General features: G+C 33.0%; 1 protein-coding gene across 2 annotated transcripts in view; it reads right to left on the reverse strand.

The window, feature by feature from the left end:
- The window catches only part of ARID2 (AT-rich interaction domain 2), a 162,755-nt gene that overhangs the window by 58,664 nt on the left and 83,416 nt on the right, over positions 1-20,675 (reverse strand). For both annotated transcript variants that reach the window (XM_064591359.1, XM_045873582.3), the window contains exons 4-6: positions 17,317-17,450; positions 10,938-11,156; positions 7,582-7,649 (exon numbers count right to left, since the gene is read on the reverse strand). In XM_064591359.1, the coding sequence (XP_064447429.1) occupies positions 7,582-7,649; positions 10,938-11,156; positions 17,317-17,450 (421 nt within the window). The remainder of the gene's footprint in view (positions 1-7,581; positions 7,650-10,937; positions 11,157-17,316; positions 17,451-20,675) is intronic.

The following is a 20,675-nucleotide window of genomic DNA, read 5'->3' on the forward strand; positions in this document are numbered from 1 at the left end:
GGCAAATAAATGAAAACTATAAGAATGAAATAGAAATTCTAGAACTGAAAAGAAAAACTCAATTTAATGACTGATTATATACAACTCAAGAAAGAATTAGTGAACTGTAAGTGCAGAAGAAAATACAATTTGGAAGCACAAAGAGACAAAAAGATGGGAAAAAAAAACACAAGACACAGAACATACAGTGAAAGGTAGTAACATAATAACTAACGACTTCCTGAGAAAGAAGAGAGAGAATGGGCACAAACAGTATTTGAAGAGACCGGGCAAAGAATTTTCTAAAACAATTCAAAGACATTAACCTACAATTTAAGAAGCACTCCAAACAATGAAAAAAGATAAATAAAGGTGTGTAGGAACATCAAAATAAAAGAATAAAATTCATGAAAAGCAAAGGCAAAAAAGAACCCCAACTCAAATGCAAAGACAGAAAAAAGAACAGATACTCTTAAAAAGGACAACAAACTAAACTGCAGAAGACTTTGTAAAAAAATAAAATAAAATAATGGAAGCCAGAAGACAATGGGACATTTTCTAAGTGATGGAAGAAAACGTCTGCCAAACTGAAATCTTTAAACAGTGAAACTGCCCTTCACTGGAAATGACAACTGGCAAATGAAAACTGAGAAAACTCATCATCTACAAACCAGCACTGAAGAAAAATACATGAAAAGAGAGATGTGGTTTAAATCAAAATAAATAATAAATGAATAAAATATTTAAAAAATGTTTTCTGAGGTAAAAATATGCATAAAATTAAAATCTAAGCCTGGAAAAAGCTTTTGCTCAGGCCACAATGGATTAACTAGTACTTTGGTAGTCATCTTCCTATCATAAACCAATATGTATAAAACAACTGTTTTCAGAGACTGGAAAACATAATCACTGAAATATGGAAAACAACGGAAGTGAGTCAATCACTGCCCCATCGTTTTACAGGACACTCTAGACTATAAATCCAGGGACAATAAATCCAAGAGATCATAGTGATTTCTAAGCTGAGGAAACTGATCAGAGTTCAGCAAGGCCATCAGAACTAGAATTTGAGAGCAAATTTGGAAGAAAGAGGAGCAATGAAGAGAAAGAACTCAATGAATCTGTACAGGAATGCCTTGAGCTGATTGCTGAGTACTAAAACTATGCATATGCAAGGCTGAACTCCAAAACCCCAAGCAAAAAAACAGAGAGAACTAATGAGGAGCTATAACTGAACAATTCGCAAAATAGAGAAAACTCATTAAATACCCTAATTCAGTAGAAATCCAAATAAAGCCATGCTTTAGGAGTAGCAATAAACTGGTGCTAAAGGCTAATCTATCTCAATCATAACAAAGCTTTAAAACAACATTCTAAAGGATTGATATGTCACAATCCATATGCCAATTAAAAGCATGCCAGTACAAAGTCCTACATTCTTGAAAGTCACCAAAATCCAAACACTCAATAATGCAACATTCTCAATATTCATATTTAATAAAAAATTACTGCATGTACAAAGAAAGTAGGAAACATGACCCCTAACTAAGACAAAAATAGTTTCAACAAAAACAGACCTAGAAGTAATAAAGATAATGGAATTAGCAAAGATTTTAAAATATTTTTGAATAAAATTTTCATTTTTTATTAAATATGGGTGAAGATTAAAAGGAAAGTATGAGAATTAGGAGAAAAATGGGATATGTAAAAGAGAATTAAATAGAATTTCCTGAGCTGAAAACAGTATCTGAAATTAAAAAGTATGATTAGATGGGCTTAACAGGATAAGAGAAAATGAAAACATTACAATAGAAACTATCCATGAAGTACACAGGAAAAAAAAAAAAGGTCTAAAAACAATGAAGAGAACTTCCGTAGGCTGTAAGACAGTAAATGGTCTAACATCTTTATAAACATAGTCTCAGAAAAATAACGGGAAAGAAAAAAATTTGAAGAAATAATTGCCAAAACTTTCCAATTTCATGAAAAATACCAAAACAGCCAAATAAATCCTAAGCAAGAAAAGTGAAGAAAACCTCAACAAAGCATATCCTAACCAAAATAAAAGTCAATGATTAAGAGAACACCTTAAAAGCAGTCAGAGAAAACACATCACACACAAGGCAATAAAATTAAAACTGATTTCTTTTCAGTAACAATGCAAATCAGATGGCAATGAAACATTACCTTAGAACTGCTCAGATAATACCCTGAAAACACAATTTTATATCCAGCAAAAATATCTTTCAAACACAAAGGCAAAATAAAATTTTCAGGAAAATAAAAGCTAAGAACCAAAATTCAACCACACCAGTAATTTCATAAAGTATAAATGGCTTGAATACATTGATGAAAAGGAAGAAACTGCACAAAAAGCAAGTTAAAGGAAATAAGATCCAAGTATAAGCTGTCTTTAAGAAACTGTATATAAAACCACAGATGAAAAGGGGCGCCTGGGTGGCACAGTGGGTTAGGTGTCTGACTCTTGGTTTCAGCTTAGATCGTGATCTCAGGGTTGTGAGATTGAGCCCTGCGTCAGGCTCCATGCTCAGCGTGGAGTCTGCTTGGGATTCTCTCTCCCTCTCCCTCTGTCCCTCCTGCTCATTCTCTCTCTCTCTCTCAAATAAATAAATCTTAAAAAAAAAAAAAAAAACCAGAGATGAAAAGCATAAGGATAGAAAAAGATATATCATGAAAACATTAATCATAAGAAAGCTGCTGTAGATAAATTACACCAATGAAGAGACTTCAGGAGATGGGATATTACTAGAGGTCAGAGGAATATTTTGTTATAATAAATAAAAGCTAAGTTATCAAGAAAATGTAATAATCCTAAATGCATATGCAACTAATAGCAGAGGTTCAAAATACACAAAGCAAAAACTGACTACTAAAAGGAGATACAAACATTCATACTGTTGATGATTTTAACACTCATGTCTCAGGAAATCATAGAATAATTATATAGAAAAGCATAATAATACAATAATCTTGAACACTGTCAAATACCTTGCCTTGTTATTAATAAACACTGCACCCAACAATAGAGCATACATTGTTTTCAAGTGTGCATGAAACATTCACTAAGACCATACACTAAAACAAGTCTTGGTAAGTTTAAAAGACCTTATATAGGGGTGCCTGGGTGGTTCAGGTGGTTAAGCAACCAATTCTTGATTTTAGTTCAGGTCATGATCTCAAGGTCGTGAGATAGAGCCCCACATCAGGCTCTGCAGTGGTGATGGAGCCTGCTTAAGATTCTCTTTCTCCCTCTGTCCCTCCCCTGCCCCCCTCAACCTGCTCGTGTGCATGCTCTCTCTCAAAAAATAAAAACTAAATAAAAGAACTTATATAAACTTACGTTCTCTGACAACAATGGAATGTGATTAAAATGAGTAATAATAATTATAACAATACTAATACTATTAATACTAAAAGCTACTTCAAAAAACCCCCCACAAATTAAACAGCATACTTCTATATAAGTCATAAATCAAAGAAGAAATCACAAGACATGAGAAAATACTTTGAACTAAATGATAATGAAAACTCAACATAAGAAAATTTGTAGGCTACAACTCAAGCAGTTTATAGAAGTCATTTATAGCTTTATATACTGGCATTAAACAAGAAGGAAAGTTTAAAACCAATGATCTAAGATTCTATTTTAAGAAGTCCGAAAAAGAGCAAAGTAACGAATAATGAGAGCAGTATATGTAAGTCAAATGTGAGTAAATGGAGATGAGAGTTGTTCTAGTGTCCCTGCATTATCTAAAAAGTGGTAAAAGTACTAATCTACTAAATTAGTAAAAATTAAAATTATAATCCCTGCTGTAATCACTAAGAGAATAGAAAAAGTATATAAATACCAAACTAATAGTAGGCAGACTACTGAATAATAAACAATACTCAGTTAAATCAATTTTTAAAAACAGGTAAGAAAGGAAGAAGGGAAAAAAACAAAACCAAATAGGAAGGACATATAGAAACCAATTCAAAACACTGCAAATTTAAACACAATTATATCAAAATTACATTTAATGTAAATTGAATAAATGCACTAATTTAAAGACAATTTTTCACACTGGGAGAAAAAAAGCCCAAGTATATGTTGTTTATAAAAAAAAAACAAACACAAAATCATCTAAAATACAAGGATAAGTAAGAAAGGTTCAAGGCAAAAATATGAGCCATATAAACCACAAACAAACGGAAGATGATATTATATTGATAGAAGACCAAAAAAAAATAGTAGACTTAAAAGTAAAAAGGATACTTTATATGTTCAACTGACCAGAGAGATATAACATCTGTAATGTGCACTATATATCAGTCTTGAAATATAAAAACACAGTATTACAGAACTATAAGGAAAGTCACACCCCCAATCATACTGGGTGTTCTTAACACACCTCTTTCCATAAATGAAGAAATGGACAAAACAGCTAGTACTGATAGTAAATACAAATATCATGATTAACCATGTTGGCCTAACATACATAGAAATTTATACCCAACAACTTCAAAATATATATCATCTTCAAAAACAAATAGTGTTTATAAAATCTCATCAGTGCTAGGCTATGAAATAAATAAAAGTGAAAATATTTCAGAAGTTTAAGGTTATACAAAGTATATTGTTTCTGCATAGTGAAATTCAGTTCGCTTTTTTTACATTGTTCTTTCTTTTTTTTTTTTTTTAAGTAATATATATAATGTATTGTTTGTTTCAAGGGTACAGGTCTGCGATTCATCAATCTTACACAACACCCAGAGCTCATCACAACACACACCCTCCCCAATGTCCATCACCCAACCCTCCCACCCCCCACTTCCCTCCCCTCCAGCAACCCTCAGTTTGTTTCCTAAGAAAAAGAGTCTCTTATGGTGTGTCTCCCTCTCTGGTTTCATCTTGTTTCATTTTTTCCTCTCTTCCCCTATGATCCTCTGCCTTGTTTCTTAAAGAAAAAGAAAACTGGAAAAACTGCATGTTTTTTGAATATTAAGCAACTTCCCTTCAAGAGAAGATATTTGCAAATGACATATCTGATAAAGGGTTAGTATCCAAAATATATAAAAATATTTATACAACTCAACACCCAAAAGCAAATAATCCAATTAAAAAATGGGCAGAAAACATGAATAAACATTTTTCCAAAGAAGACATACAGATGGCCAAAAGAGACATGAAAAAGATGCTCAACATCACTCATCATCAGGGAAATACAAATCAAAACTACAATGAGACATCACCTCACACTTGTCTGAATGGCTAAAATCAACAACACAAGAAACAACAGGTGTTGGTGAGGATGTGGAAAAAGGGGAACCCTCTTGCACTGTTCGTGGGTATTCAAACTGGTGCAGCCAGTCTGGAAAACAGTATGGAGGTTCCTCAAAACGCTAAAAATAGAACTACCCTAGGAGCCAGCAACTGCATCTAGTAGGTACTTACCCAAGGCATACAAAAATACTCATTTGAAGAAATACACGCACTCCGATATTTATTTATAGCAGCATTATCTACAATAGCCAAATTATGGAAATAGCCCAAGTGTCTATCAACTGATGAATGGATAAAGAAGAGTGGTGTATACATCCTTCTGTATCTATATCTATGTCTATATCTCTAAATATGTAGATTATATACATACAAAGGAATATTATTCAGCCAACAAATGAATGAAATCTTGCTGTTTGCAATGACATGGATAGAGCTAGAGGGTATAATGCTTAGCGAAGTAAGTCAGAGAAAGATGAATACCGTATGATTTCACTCATATGTGAATTTAAGAAACAACACAAACAAACAAAGAGGAAAAAAAAAAGAGAGGCAAACCAAGAAACAGACTCTTAACTACAGGGAACAAACGGATGGTTATCAGAGGGAAGGTGGGTGGGGGTATGAGTGAAATAGGTGATGGGGATTAAGGAGCACACTTGCTGTGATTAGCAAAGGTTGTTGTATGGAAGTGCTGAATCACCATACTGTATACCTGAAACTAACATTGCACTGTATGTTAACTAACTGGAATTTTCAAAAAACTTAAAAAAAAAAAAAGAGAGAGAGACTTCCCTTCAAAATAATCCATGTATCAAGAGGATGTCATAGTGGAAATTATAAGATACTGTAAGTTGAGTTATAATGAAAACATGAAATATCAGAACGGGGAGAATAAAGTTAAATATGTGCTTAGAAAGAATTTTATGGCTTTAAATATATGTATTAAAATGTATGTATTCGAAAAAACAAAAACAAAACTCAATGATCTAAGCACCAGCCCAAAAGATTATAAAAAGTGCAGTAAATTAAACCCAAAGAATATACTATATAAAAAGAAATATAAAGAGCAGAAATTAATGAAAACATGTAAGAGAGGTGATCATCTAATCATCTTCAACATATTTGTGTCTTCTAGATTTCAAGTGATTAGCAATTATACTGACATCCCCCACTTCCCATTGTGATTGCATAAGTAAATACACAATTTGTGCATCTTACACTTTAATCACCACTTTTCTGCAGTTAAGGAAATTATCTGCCTAACTACAACCAAGAGGCTTGGCTTTTAATGGATGGGGTGAGGACAGAATATAGGACTTTGGGTGAACCTGTGAAGTGGGGAATTAATATGCAACTCTGTATCATGGTGAGAAACCGGAAGGTCTAATACCCTCACATAAAGAGAGCTCAAATAAAAGGAGTTGACTGTCTCTACTTGAGTTTGAGTTAAAAACAATTTCCTAAATATTTCACAACTAGCCTGCTCCACAGCCCCCATGAGTTTGGTTTTATTACCAGAATCATCAGAAAATCTCCAATAACAAAATTAATATAAAGTCATTCTGACCAGTTATTTCTTTTCAGGTGACTGGCAAATGCCAACAAGAAGTGAAGAAATGAACTCTCCATCCAATCTATACAAAAATCCCACAGAAAAGTCTGCTAAAATTTCAAAACCAAGGTTATAAAACACAAAGGAATAACCCACCATGAGTCAGAGTGACTAGAATTAGAGTTGCAAGAGGCTTACATATCAGAATTGTCAGGTGTGTGTGTTTTTGTACACATAATTTTTGATTTATGTTTTATATATTTACATTTGTATATATTTAATATATACATAATTTGAATATTAAAGTAAATTATAAATATATATTATTTGAATTATTAAAAGTATAAAAGATCAAAAGGGCACAAATTTGAAAAAAATACAAAGAGAAGTTCTAGAAATTAAAACACACATTTTTAACACAGTTAACAAATGAGTCAAGTGAAATATTAGACACAACTAAAGACTGATTAAGTGAACTGGAAAAGAACCCTAAGGAAATTAGCAAAACTACTGCTCAGTATCTACGTATTCTCAGATTTATTGCTTTTGTTATAGATTTGTCATTTTCAGAAATCAATGTATAATAAAAACAGAATTTTATTTATTAGCCATTCTATTTTTTTACTAAATCACAACTTTTACATAGGTATCTTTATATATCACATTAAGATTAAAGTATAGGTGGTATGTATATAAAATAAGCAACCATGGATCCTTGGCCCTTGGTGACACGTAATTCAATGATTCAATATTTTATGTGAGTTACCTTAACAAAATCTCTATCAGTCTTCTCCTTCCATTCTTCACCAAATACAGTAGAAAAGGATCCTAAAGCTAAAAGAATAAATAGTATATTCAGTAAAATGGAATTATTCTTTCACTTAATTCCTTAATAGACAGATGTGGAAAAAAACAGTAAAAATACATTTAAGTATCTTCTTTACTAAAAACTATTTCATAGTAAATGATACAAAGTCATGATAATCTCTTTTGAAATACAAATTAATTACAGAATTTAAAGAAACTTGTCTTTCTATAAAATAAAAATACACAACTCATTTTTATAATATTTATACAAACAACAGAGAAAAGAAGAGTACTTTAACAGTTACTCTGCATTAAGTTTCATTTGTAGAGGAGAAAAATATCAAAAAGTCAAACTAATGCTATTGCTATCAGGTTGCCAGATTTTTAAAATTTTAAATCTTTATATTAATTTCAAAAATAACTGTGTAATTCATATTTCAAATAATATAGGGCAAGGCATTCTTTGGAAATAATTCCCACAAATGAAATCTCCCTTAAGAAACATACTCAGGCCTATAGGTTCTTTACATTTGATAAAGTCGTTTAGAAGAAAAATCAAATCATTCAATTCAAAACCTTAGTAACACCCTACCCCCCAGGCCCCCACAACAAAGTCATAAGTACATGTTGTATCATTTTTTTTCTCCTTTATGTTGCCAGCTCATATTGTCAGTTTATGGGACCAGACAGTTAAGCAGTATGATACAAATGTCTTAAGCTGTGACACAATAAGCATCTGCCTTTAAAAAATTAGGGAAGTGCTTTCATCAACCATGGTATTAATTCTGTAATGAAAGCTACTTCTTTTGGAATACAGAAAGAAAAGTATATCGTGGCAATTGTTAATAGAAAAACTAGTTTTAAACAAAATTCTTTAAAAAACAAAAACACATCCTTAATGGATATGTTGTGACCCATAACAAATGAATATATTTTCTGTTGTAAAAAGATGCACTGAATCTTTATAATCTTATTATGCCTTTAAGTACAGACCTAATATTTCCTTAATATTGAGTAAAATAAATACTTTATGAAGTATTTAGATTAGAACAAGAATTTTCATTGAAAAAATATTAAAAAGGATGAGGAGTAAATTTTAACATAAGTTTGTCAGTGATATTAATATTGATAATAGGGTCATGAGGAAATGATAAAAGAACAGATGTGAAAGTTTTTAATAAATAAAGTGACCTAAAGAATTTCATAAATATCAAACTTACATATAAGTAGCAGCTTAATTAGAAAAATGAAGCCCACATACCACTAAAGAGAAACAAGGTTTTGTTTGTCCTGAAAAAACCTTATAAAGAAAAACTTCACTGGGAAAAGAATACTGGATGGAAAATAAGATGAAAAAATTAAATTTTTTGTCAAATAGAATTTTTATTATACTTCTTCAAACACACAATATAAACATTCACACCTTATAAAGGAAGTATCATCTGCATTTATCTCATTAAAATTCCATGCCCTAAAAAATAAATCATAACCTCTAAAAAGCCTAACCACATCAAATATACTGACAATCCTCAAAGTCAAAGGATTTATTTTCCTAATGTAAATCACTGCTTTAAGTATAGATTCTTCATAAAGTCCCTATGTACTCTGGAACTCTGACTGTTGAAATGATCGTAATATTCCTTAAATAGCATTTGCTAGATTAATAGTTTTAGATTGCTACACTGCATAATGATTTAGGCTTTTAGATAAATAAAAGTGACTAAAAAATGCACAAAGATAAACTAGGTCTGAAGGATATCATGCCTCAGTATACCAAACTGGTAAGATAACTTTTATCATATATATATTTTATATATAAACACACACACATGTAATCCTTATCCAATGATTAAATGGTCAAGACTTAAATTATTCTGGTTTGAGAATATTTAATTTTTCTAAAAACTTCATTTTAAGGTTTCTAAATGTGAAAATTTTAAACTTTATTCTATATTAAATGCTGAAAAATGTCCTTAAAAGATCAAAACAAAATATTAGGAACCACAGAACATGAAAGTGAGACAGAAATCTACCAAATTTAGATCTCCAAAGTTACAGTACAAACTGAGAAGTACTTTGTTCCTCCCTCATGTAACCAATGAGACTTTCAGGCAGGGTAAGAAACTAATTTTCACTTTTGTTTAAACATTTCAAAACTGTCTTCATAAAACCTAAGTACCTGTCAAATTCTAAGGAATCCTACTTAGACAATCCCAAATAAAATTATGTTTAAAGAGTATACTACTTGACCCAAATCAAATTGCAGAAAAATGAACTCATTTGCAAACACGTTGCTATTTAAAGATAAAAACAATAACTGTCATGAATCTATAAAATATTAAAGAAATTCTCAAACTATCTCAACTGTGCTATACACATAATTTCTATATGATAAAATAATTTCAATATGTCAATACCTTACCCTTTTTTTTTTTTCCCCATATATCTGAATTGTTGAGAAGACATTATGGGCAGTTTAGTCTTGAACTGCTCTTTTCCCCAGGCAGTTTAGTCTTGAACTGCTCAATCTTAAATCCCTCTCTCCCTGTGACTATGTGCACCCAGAACCTCCTTTGGATTCATGCTATCTACCCTTTACTTTAACCTTTAATAGTATATACTTCTGGAAAAAAAGAAGTTACAATGGCATTGGAATAGAAGGAGGGTTGATTAGCAAGAAAAAATTTTATATCAATAGCATTCAGCCAACATATTTTAAAAAGAAAAACCATGAGCGGGAAAAAATTTCAAAACATATTTTCTAAATCCCTTTTAACTACAATTAGAGAAATGAGCAATTTAGTCTTAAGAGTAACCTAGACTTAATAAGAGATAGTCATAGAAAATAAAGAATTTGACTTATAAAAATCTACTAGCAAATCCTGTAAGTAAAAAGGATGTGAAATATTTGATAACTCTTATTTTATTTAGTCAGCAAATTTTTAAATACATTGACAAACTGTTTAACTAAAAATTGTAACGACACACTAGGAAAAAAACAATTTCTTCCAGGTCCTAGGTTTTTCTATCAAGATTTTGTATCAAACAATCTTCTAACATCAAGAAACCCTTATCACTACTCTAAGAAAAAACCCAAGATTTTTATTTCAAAAGTTTTACTGAGATCATTACTATTCAAATGTTTAAGGTTAAAAAAACCCCACACATTATCTTAAATAACACATTTAATATAATAAAAGCAAATAAAGAATGCTATTATACCAATAAAAAGTATTTTTCTCCTTAAAAACCTTTTTTAACAATTCTTAACACCTTTATAGAATGATCGTACAATAGGTTCAGCTTAAAACTTACTGTCATCAAACACCCCGGCATTAGCAAGTAATAAAGTGATGATTTTAGGGTCTTTTTCAAGTTGCATGACGTGCTTGCTTTCATTTGATAGAAGAGTGCATACATTAATTGCAAAGTCCACTTCATTTGGGAGTCCAGATAACAGTGAAAGCACCAATTTATTATAATCATTTGGCGAATTGAAGTCCATAGATAGCCCATAACTTTGACGCAGATAATCTAAGATAAAAACAAAAACACCTTAAGTATATCAAGGATTAAAAACCATTATCATTAATATTTTACAAATCCAGGACAGAGGCTTGTTTTCCTTTATAAAATTTAAATTGAGTAGAAGTTTAAAGAGTTCAACTCTAAACTTAAGTTAAAATTAGTCTTCAGAAAGTATTAAAATACAAAAAAATGTACTACTATTCCCTCTTGGATATCATTACCAAATTATTAATGTATCATTATTTAAATTTACATACTCTACACTTCCTACTTTTTTTTTTTAAGATTTTATTTATTCATTTGAGACACAGAGATACAGAGAGACAGAGAGAGAGAGAGAGAGAGAGAGCATGAGCGGGGGAGGGGCAGGAGAGGGCAGAGGGAGAGGGAGAAGCAGGCTCCCTGCTGAGCCAGGAGCCCGATGTGGGGCTTGATCCCAGGACCCTGGGATCATGACCTGAGCCGAAGGTAGATGCTGAACCATCTGAGCCACCCAGGCACCCCTACTCTTATACTTCAAGGGACTGTATCTGGTTTTTATATATTATAAGCCAGGGACACTGGTTCCTTTAAAATTTTTTAACAATATCATGATTTTAGAGACTTTGCCTACCTTCTTTACCAAACTGTATGAGAATTATTACTTTTTCGGTCAGATTTATCACAATATAATTAACGCAGTAAAATTCATGCTTTTTAGTCCTGAGTTTTGACAAATGAAATCTTTTATTTATTTATTTTTAAGATTTTATTTATTTATTTGATAGAGAGAGACACAGCGAGAGAGGGAACACAAGCAGGGGAAGTGGGAGAGGGAGAAGCAGGCTTCCCGCTGAGCAGGGAGCCTGATGTGGGGCTCGATCCCAGGACCCTGGGATCATAACCTGAGCCGAAGGCAGACGCTTAATGACTGAGCCACCCAGGTGCCCCGCAAATGAAATCTTTTAAAAAACCACAACCACAATGAAGATAAAGAATATTTCCATCACCCCAAAAAGTTTCTTTATGCTCTTCTGCAGTTAAACCCCTGTTCTATCCACATTGATCTACTTTCTGTTTCTACAACTTTATTTCAAAATGATAAATGGAATCATACAGTATGTAGCCTTTTATATCTGATTTCTTTCATTTAGCAAAATGCTTGAGATTAATATCTATGTTGATGCATGTATCAGTAGTTTGTTTACTTTTAATGCTATAGTAAGGGTATAATACAATTTGTTTATCCATTCGCTAGTTGAGGGACATTTGGACTGTTTTCATTTTGGGGGACTTATGAACACAGCTGCTATAAACATTCACATACAGAACTTCATGCAGAAATATTTTTTTATTTCTCTTGGACTGCTGGACCATATTTCTGGGTAAGAAATTCTCCAAAGTGGCTTACAGCATCTTCCATTTCCACTGACAATATACAGAGTTCCTGTTGCTCTTCATCCCTGCCAGCATTTTAATACTATCCATTTTATATATTCTGAATGTGAGTTATTTATCTAGTGTTTAATAAATATTTTCTCCCAAACAGTGGCTTATCTTTTTACTTTCTTAAAATTGTCTTTGAAGAGCACAAGTTTTAATTTTGATAGAAGTCTGACTTACAAATTTTTACCTTTATGGTTCATGCTTTCGTGTCCTAAGAAACCTTTGCATAAGCCAAGGTAACTAAGATTTTCTGTAGGACAATTAATTTAAAACATCTTCAAAACTTTAAAGGTAAGGACGATGGGCTTGCAGAACACTAATATATTAGAGTATTATAATATATAAGAAAAACGTCATATTTCTAGAAATACTGACTCTTAATTGGGGTAGTGTAGGCCTTGGTAGCTATGCCCTCAGACATAAACCCCAACTACACTTTTCCTTCTTTCTTTTTTTTTAAAGATTTTATTTATTTGACAGAGAGACAGCGAGAGAGGGAACACAAGCAGGAGGAGTGGGAGAGGGAGAAGCAGGCTTCCCGCCGAGCAGGGAACCCGATGCGGGGCTCGATCCCAGGACCCTGAGAGAATGACCCGAGCCGAAGGCAGATGCTTAACGACTGAGCCACCCAGGTGCCCCCAAGTACACTTTTCACATAAAGATATAACTAGTTTAATGCGAAGAGGCAAGAAAACAAGAGACAGAAAACTTCTAGAGGACACATTTCAGAAATATATGAATTTTTTAAAAGACTTTTTTTTTTTAAACCTTGCTAAATGGATTGCCAGTAGAAATCTATTGTCACAACATGCCACAAAAGAAAATCATATAGGTAAGAAATTTATTTCCCACTGGAGACAAACAACTGAGATGACCAACCTCTTCAATTCTAAAATATTCTAGGAATTTCTCCCTAATATAATGATAAATAAGTTCCACAACAGAGTAATAAATTACTATGACACAGATTCTTTACATCATTTAAAACTGAATAATATGTGTTCATTTTCTATAATCTTGATAAATAAAATTTCTAATAACAGAAGATAAACATAAAATCTGGAGAAACGGTAACAAAACTTCTGTGAATATAGGAACAGATTTTGATATTTCTATACTGTACACTGGAATTGATGATGAGACACCAAGTCTCAGCAATAGTTAAGTTTATAGCTTCCTTGAAAATTTCAGACAAATCTCTTTAATAGAAAAAAACTGGAACCCACATTCAACATCTGTCACAGTCTTGTTTATGTGGGTTCAACATGACCTTAGAATTGCTGTTGTTTGCTACTGAAGAATGCAAGATGCCATCAGATACTCAATTTAGTGCATCCTTATCTGAGTGACTTTGCCAAAGACATCTCTAATTAAAATAAAATAAATAAATATGATAATTATGAAAAGTCCTTTAATTATATCAGGCTTGGTAAAGATTTCTAACATAATGTAGGAGAAATTGCTTATAAGATTTTAAGATCTTCCCTTCCCTTCCCCAAGGAAATATGACTGAACAGCTACAATTTTATAATTGGTATGGGATTAGAAATTTATTTTCAACATTCTTGACTCAAAGTTTATACAAACAGATCACTACTGACAAACTTAATCTGAGGCAATCACTTCTCTTTGTTTTCAGTTTAGAGGAAAGGGAGAATTATTCCTGAAGTGCTGTTCACACTGTAGAGATTATACAATACACTCTTTCTATTATTGGCAGTGATTATTATAGTCTGTCTGTTAGAATATGGAGGATCTAAAGGAAAACCTTTGCCTAAATAAAACCGATAAAATTTTTTAAAAAACTTCCTGTATAAAACTTTTCCAAATTTAAGCACCAAAACTGAAAATGGACAGAGTGCTTTACCAAACAGATTAGACTGGTTTAATGATCACTAATACCCTCACTAGCTTGGAAATTCTACAATTTCAATGAGTTGTCATTTGTCAACTTTGCCTTTCACAATTTTTCTACCAAATATATTGCATATAAGTTTCTAATTTTTATTTTAACTTAAAAATTAATTTTTTATTTTAATTTTAAAATGTAAGAGAAGATGAACAAAAAATTCCTTAATAATCTCCCTATAATTCTGCAGAACTGACTGCATCCAAATCAATACCAACAACAACAACAAAACAGAGAAAGAAGGAAAGCAAAGAAAGGATTAGGTATTTATGGTAAGGAAAAATATGAAAAACTATGCAAATAAATGACAATACAGTCATATATTGATGCTAATAATAATATTAGTGTTTAATAATCCTAAAACTCCAGGCAAAATCTGCTCAATATTTTTTGCCACTTAAAGCCAGAGTAAGGGGCGCCTGGGTGGCTCAGTCGTTAAGCGGCTGCCTTCAGCTCAGGTCATGATCTCAGGGTCCTGGGATCGAGTCCCGCATCAGGATCCCCGCTCCGTGGAAGCCTGCTTCTCCCTCTCCCACTCCCCCTGCTCTCTCTCTCTCTGACAAATAAATAAATAAAATCTTTAAAAAATAAAAATAAATAAATAAATAAATAAATAAATAAATAAATAAATAAATAAATAAAGCCAGAGTAAGTATCTTTAAGGAAAATCTGGTCCCACAATATTATAACAAGTAAAATTGCACTCCATGCCAAATGTCCTAGAGCTACTGTCAATCGAAATATATTATTTCAAAATATTGTTTTAGAATAGTTTTTCTTAATATCAACTATATAAATGTCTCTAGATAAATACACTGATCCAAATACCTTTGTCCAAACCTACAAAGAAAGTAAGGCTGTATGATCAAAGATGAATCACAAATCTATAGGTTCTAATTAAAATTTCCTAAAGGCTCTTAATCTACCACTATGTAATTCTAATTTGGTGATTATTTGAAATGCACACACAAATTGACAGCTATGAAGCAAGCTTACTCTATTTACCTTAATGACAACTGAAAAGCATCTTAATAAAGGATTGGTTTTGTATACTGATAATCATATTATTTTTCAGAACACTGTCATAATGTTGCTATGCTTCCATCTAAAAAAAAGCACCTTCAAATTCATAAATGTTGCCCTACAATACTACCTCTTTTCAGTTTGAATCAGATGTATTATAGTCTGATGATCCCTAGCAATTCCTTCTTTCCTTCCTTTCATTAGCCCCCAATCCTGATTTTGTTAAACATGCTACATACTGCTTAACTGCTCAGATTCTCCTTTTAAAAAGACACATACATGACAGTATATCAAAAAGGAGTTATTCTAACACCAAGTTAAGCAATTCTGTCATTCCCTTAACTTGTATAATAACTCTATCAATGACTTTTATTAGGCTTCTGAAAGACCAGAATTATTTCACATCTTTTTTCTTGAGGTAATCAGTTTAATTAGGGGAGGAAAGGAAAGAAAAAAATATCCAGGAAAAATTTCATTTTAAACAAGATCAAAAGTAGAAGTGGGTCAACTTGGGGAGCTGTAATAGCAGACACCGAACTATATTAAGCTACAAGAATGAACAGTTCTGTTATTACTGTAATATAGGAAAAACACAGAGTCATAAAGTTGAAAATGGTCTTACAGGTCATTAGTATAATGTCTCATTCAATGCAGGAATACCCTGTATAATATCCTTGAATTCAATAATGGTCATTAGCCCTTTTTAGGAACAGAGAGTATATCACCTAACAAGTCATCCCATTTTATTTTATCAGCTTAAATTATTAGCAAGATTTTCTACTTGGTGACTTAAAATGTTCTCCTTTAATCTTGGTTCTTAAGGTAATAACTTCTCATTAAAAATAAAGTGAGGTTTGGTTTGTACTCATCACCACCAACTCCCACCCCCAGTATACAAAAATATCAGATGATGAAGCCTCTTCTAGTAATGATCAGATTCTAGGAGTTACTACAGATTGGGGAAGAAATATGGAGTCAAATTCAACATGAAAGAAACTTTGAAAATAGATAATGGAAAATAAAATTAGTGAAACTGACACAATGAGAAAGCTTAAATCTAATGACTGATTATCTATAAGAGACTGGGACTAGCACCAATGAAGAATAATAAATATCTAGAAAATTGTAAATTTTATCAAGAAAATACCTTTAAAAAAGAAGTACCTCCTCTTTTTTAGGCCAAATGTTGGTGAATGAAGAAAAGAGATGCTTGTCTTTTCAGAGCCCTCTTCCTAGTCATCACAGTCCCAACACTCAAAGCTACTAACTAAACAGAGGAACCCCTATTGACTCTGCCTCAACAACCTTCTTATTAATCTCTCAACCTAATTATTTTCAATTTGAGTCCTGCTCTTTTTAGCTGCAGACTCCTCTATAACTGTTATAGGAATGACTTAAATGAAAAAGAAAAATCTTATCCTTGGTACCATAGAAAAAAATACTCAAAATAGTCAAATATTTCTGAGGAATTCTGATGCTGGAAATTCCAGTAATTGTAGAAAATCCAGTAGATGCTGAGTATTCTTTGCCTCCCTAATCCTACACGACCTCCTCCTTCTCATTTTAGTGACTATTCAAATTAAACTGACCACTAGTTAAAAAATTAAGGAAAAAACTTCACTTGAAAGTATTGGTATTTGTAACTCTGAAAATTCCTGCAACTAAAAATCTTATACAGCCTATTACAGAAAGGGCCCTGACCAATTAGATGTTGATATTTGAAAGCTGCATGTGCAAAATAAAGGATTAATTCATTGGACGAGGTCTATCTTCCTAATTCAAAGCTGGACAATCTGCAATGATATTTACCTGACACACTGTGTTGCTGGTAATTGTAGGAAGATGGAATTGCACCAATAGGAAGCTGTGGCTTTGGATTGCCTGGTGGTACCTCATCATCATCCTCCCCAAAATGATGAACTTTCTCGTACTTTTCTAGGTAACTGAAATAGAAAAACAACATGAGAGTTTTACAAACAGATTTACATCTTATTTTTTAACTCCTACCACATGTATGTTTTCTTTCTCCAGAGGCCCTAAATAAAAAATAATAAAATACCACAAGCCTCTTATATTAGTGAAGTCACTTCAACAGTGATACTGCAGACAGACTCAATGCAACGCTTCTAAGTGTTTTATATTTTCAGAAAAGACCACATCACTACTCAAATAAACATACAAAAGTAGGTAATATCAAAGGACAAACACATGTACATGAATGGAGGATCATTTGATTGATTAAAAATTATACACAGTCCTTTTTTTTTTTTTAAAGATTTTACTTATTTATTTGACAGAAAGAGTCACAGCAAGAGAGGGAACACAAGCAGGGGGAGTGGGAGAGGGAGAAGCAGGCCCTCTGCCGAGCAGAGAGCCCGATGCAGGGCTCGATCCCAGGACCCTGGGATCATGACCTGAGCCTAAGGCAGACGCTTAACGACTGAGCCACCCAGGTGTCCCTATACACAGTCATTTAAAAGCCAAGCGAAAATGAGAAGATTCTCTAACCCTTGGTCCACCTTTAACCCCCAGTCTCACTCACCAGAGATAACCACTCACCAAGTTCACATGCATACTGGAATACATATATTTTCTGTGCCTAATTTAACAATATATTTTAGAGATCTAAGTATGTCAATTGGTTAGCACTGCCTGTTTTTTTTAACAGCTTTATAATATTTGATCCTATTCATGCATCATAAATTAACTAGATCTCTAGTATACATTTAACTACTTTAAGTTTTGCTTTCTGCTATTACAAATCATGCAGCAGCAATAAACTTAATCTGTGCACTTGTCTGAATATTTTCTCTGGACACTGGAAATGGTATGCTAATTCTAAATAAATTCCCATCCAAAAGTGATGGCCTAATACATTTTTTTTTTTTAAGATTTTATTCATTTATTTGACAGAGAGAGACACAGTGAGAGAGGGAACACAAGCAGGGGGAGTGGGAGAGGGAGAAGCAAAGCAGGGAGCCTGATGTGGGACTCGATCCCAGGACCCTGGGATCATGACCTGAGCCGAAGGCAGTCGCTTAACCGACTGAGCCACCCAGGCGCCCTTGGCCTAATACATTTTAACTAATTTACAAGATAGTTCCTGTATCCCCTACTGTATTAGCATTACTGGATATGATTAGTCCTCCTTTTTTAGTTTTTATTATTTTTAAAAAATTTTATTTCAGAGAGAGAGAGAGAAAGAGAGAGATGGCAAGAGAGTGTGCGCATGAATGGGGAGGGGAAGGAACAGAGGGAGAAGCAGACTCCCTGCTGAGCAGGAAGCCTGAGGTGGGCTTGATCCCATGACCTGAGCAGAAGGCAGAAGCTTAACTGACTGAGCCACCCAGGCACCCCTAATCTTCTTTTTTTTTTAAAGATTTATTTATTTATTTATTTGAGAGAGAGAGAGAGCGCGCGCAAGCAGGAGTACAGGGAGGGGCAGAGGGAGGGACAGAATCTACAAGCAGACTCTTCGCTGAGCGCAGAGCCCCTGGCTGGCTGGATCCCACCACCCATGAGGACATGACCTGAGCCCAAACCAAGAGTTAGACGCTCAAAATGACTGAGCCACCCAGATGTCCTTGATTAATCCTCTTGACATCAATTACAATTAAATTTCCAAATTCTCAATCTATCATCACCTACCAGTTTATAACAAGATTCCCAGGTAAACTTTTAAAATAGTGAAACAACGGGTCAAACCCCTGTCAAATACAACACTGTAGCTAACAAATTTGTTACTGTATGTCACAAATCAGAAGTTGAGCTGATTAATACAATGACTTATATTTACCATAGAAAAGTTCTAGATGTGATTATTTTACAGATCACCCCTTTTACCATTCCTGATTCAAGCAGGAACTAAGTCCATTAGTAGCTATTTTCAAAGTCCTACAGCTACCCACCCCTTTGGTTTTTACAGACAGCTGAGATGAGAAAGGGGGGTTATCAATGAAGAATTACGATGATTACAGAAGTATTATTTTGAGTACCAAACCTTAACTTTCAAGGTGGGATAAGTGGAAACTATAATTTTACAAATAAAAAACTAATGACATGGAAAGTCGTTACCATTCCTTATTTTCCCCTTTCAGTTTTACAAGGCACAATAATTCACATCTTTGAGGCTGGAAAGAAATTGAACCGTCCCTTTCCATTCCTTCTAAGTTCTCCATATAAACTCAATTTGAGCAAGGAACTCTTTCCTAGCTGGCAGTTTGATAGCTAATGAATCCAACACTTTTCTTTACTGTTGGAGATACAGCATACTAAAGCAGAGACATATGTGCAGATATAACCCTTGAGCACTGAGGAGAGTACACAGCTGCACACATTTCACCCTGATCCTGGGGATGTCCCCCAGCAGACAGATTTATAGTCTAAAAACAAAAAACAAAAGGATGACTAAAAAAAAGCCATCTCTCTCCAGGACAGACCCACAATGGACTTAAAAAAGGTAAAGAAATCAAGCCTGTTCTTTTTGGATTTCTAATGCAGATATCATAAAAAGAAGAGCATATATAACTTTAGACACAAACAGCTGCTCAAAAATTACGTGATATATTTTCTGCAATTGAAGGATTATCTACATCACTTAGGCAACAGTACTGACAGGTATTTAGAGAGTAGTCTTTCGGAATTGACTGAACTCACTGTGGAATGGTTAAAAAAAACTGAAGATAAATAATCTTTATTAAATAATTTTTATTGAAATATAGTCAAAACAACAATGAAGATAAGAATTTTATAATAAAAATCTTCATTTAGTAATATGTTTAAGATACTTTCTATAAATTTGTTAGTCATAATAAAGCACAGCAGATTTGAAATTTGTTTTTTATTACAGCTGGGAGAGAAAACAATATTACTAAAAGAAGGACCATAAATAACGATTTTTCCCTCCCAAATACCCAAAATGGAGTGCAAGCAATATGGAGTGCTTGACAACAACACAAGCACTATATACTCATAATAAACAGTGTATTATATACATGAAACCCTTTACAATTCAAATTTTCTTAAAATATTAAAAATGACCTCTGGTTCCTTGACACATTCTACCCTTATTCCTCTAAACACATTCTTTACTTAATTTCACTCCTCCAAAATCTGTGGTTTAGGCAAATTATTATGATTTTTGAAATTTTTATGTTCCTGGTTTGAGG

This window comes from Mirounga angustirostris, unplaced genomic scaffold, assembly GCF_029215605.1.
Source record: "Mirounga angustirostris isolate CCGP_5_RB_7025 unplaced genomic scaffold, mMirAng1.0.hap1 SCAF_5, whole genome shotgun sequence".
Taxonomy (NCBI): Eukaryota; Metazoa; Chordata; class Mammalia; order Carnivora; family Phocidae; genus Mirounga; species Mirounga angustirostris.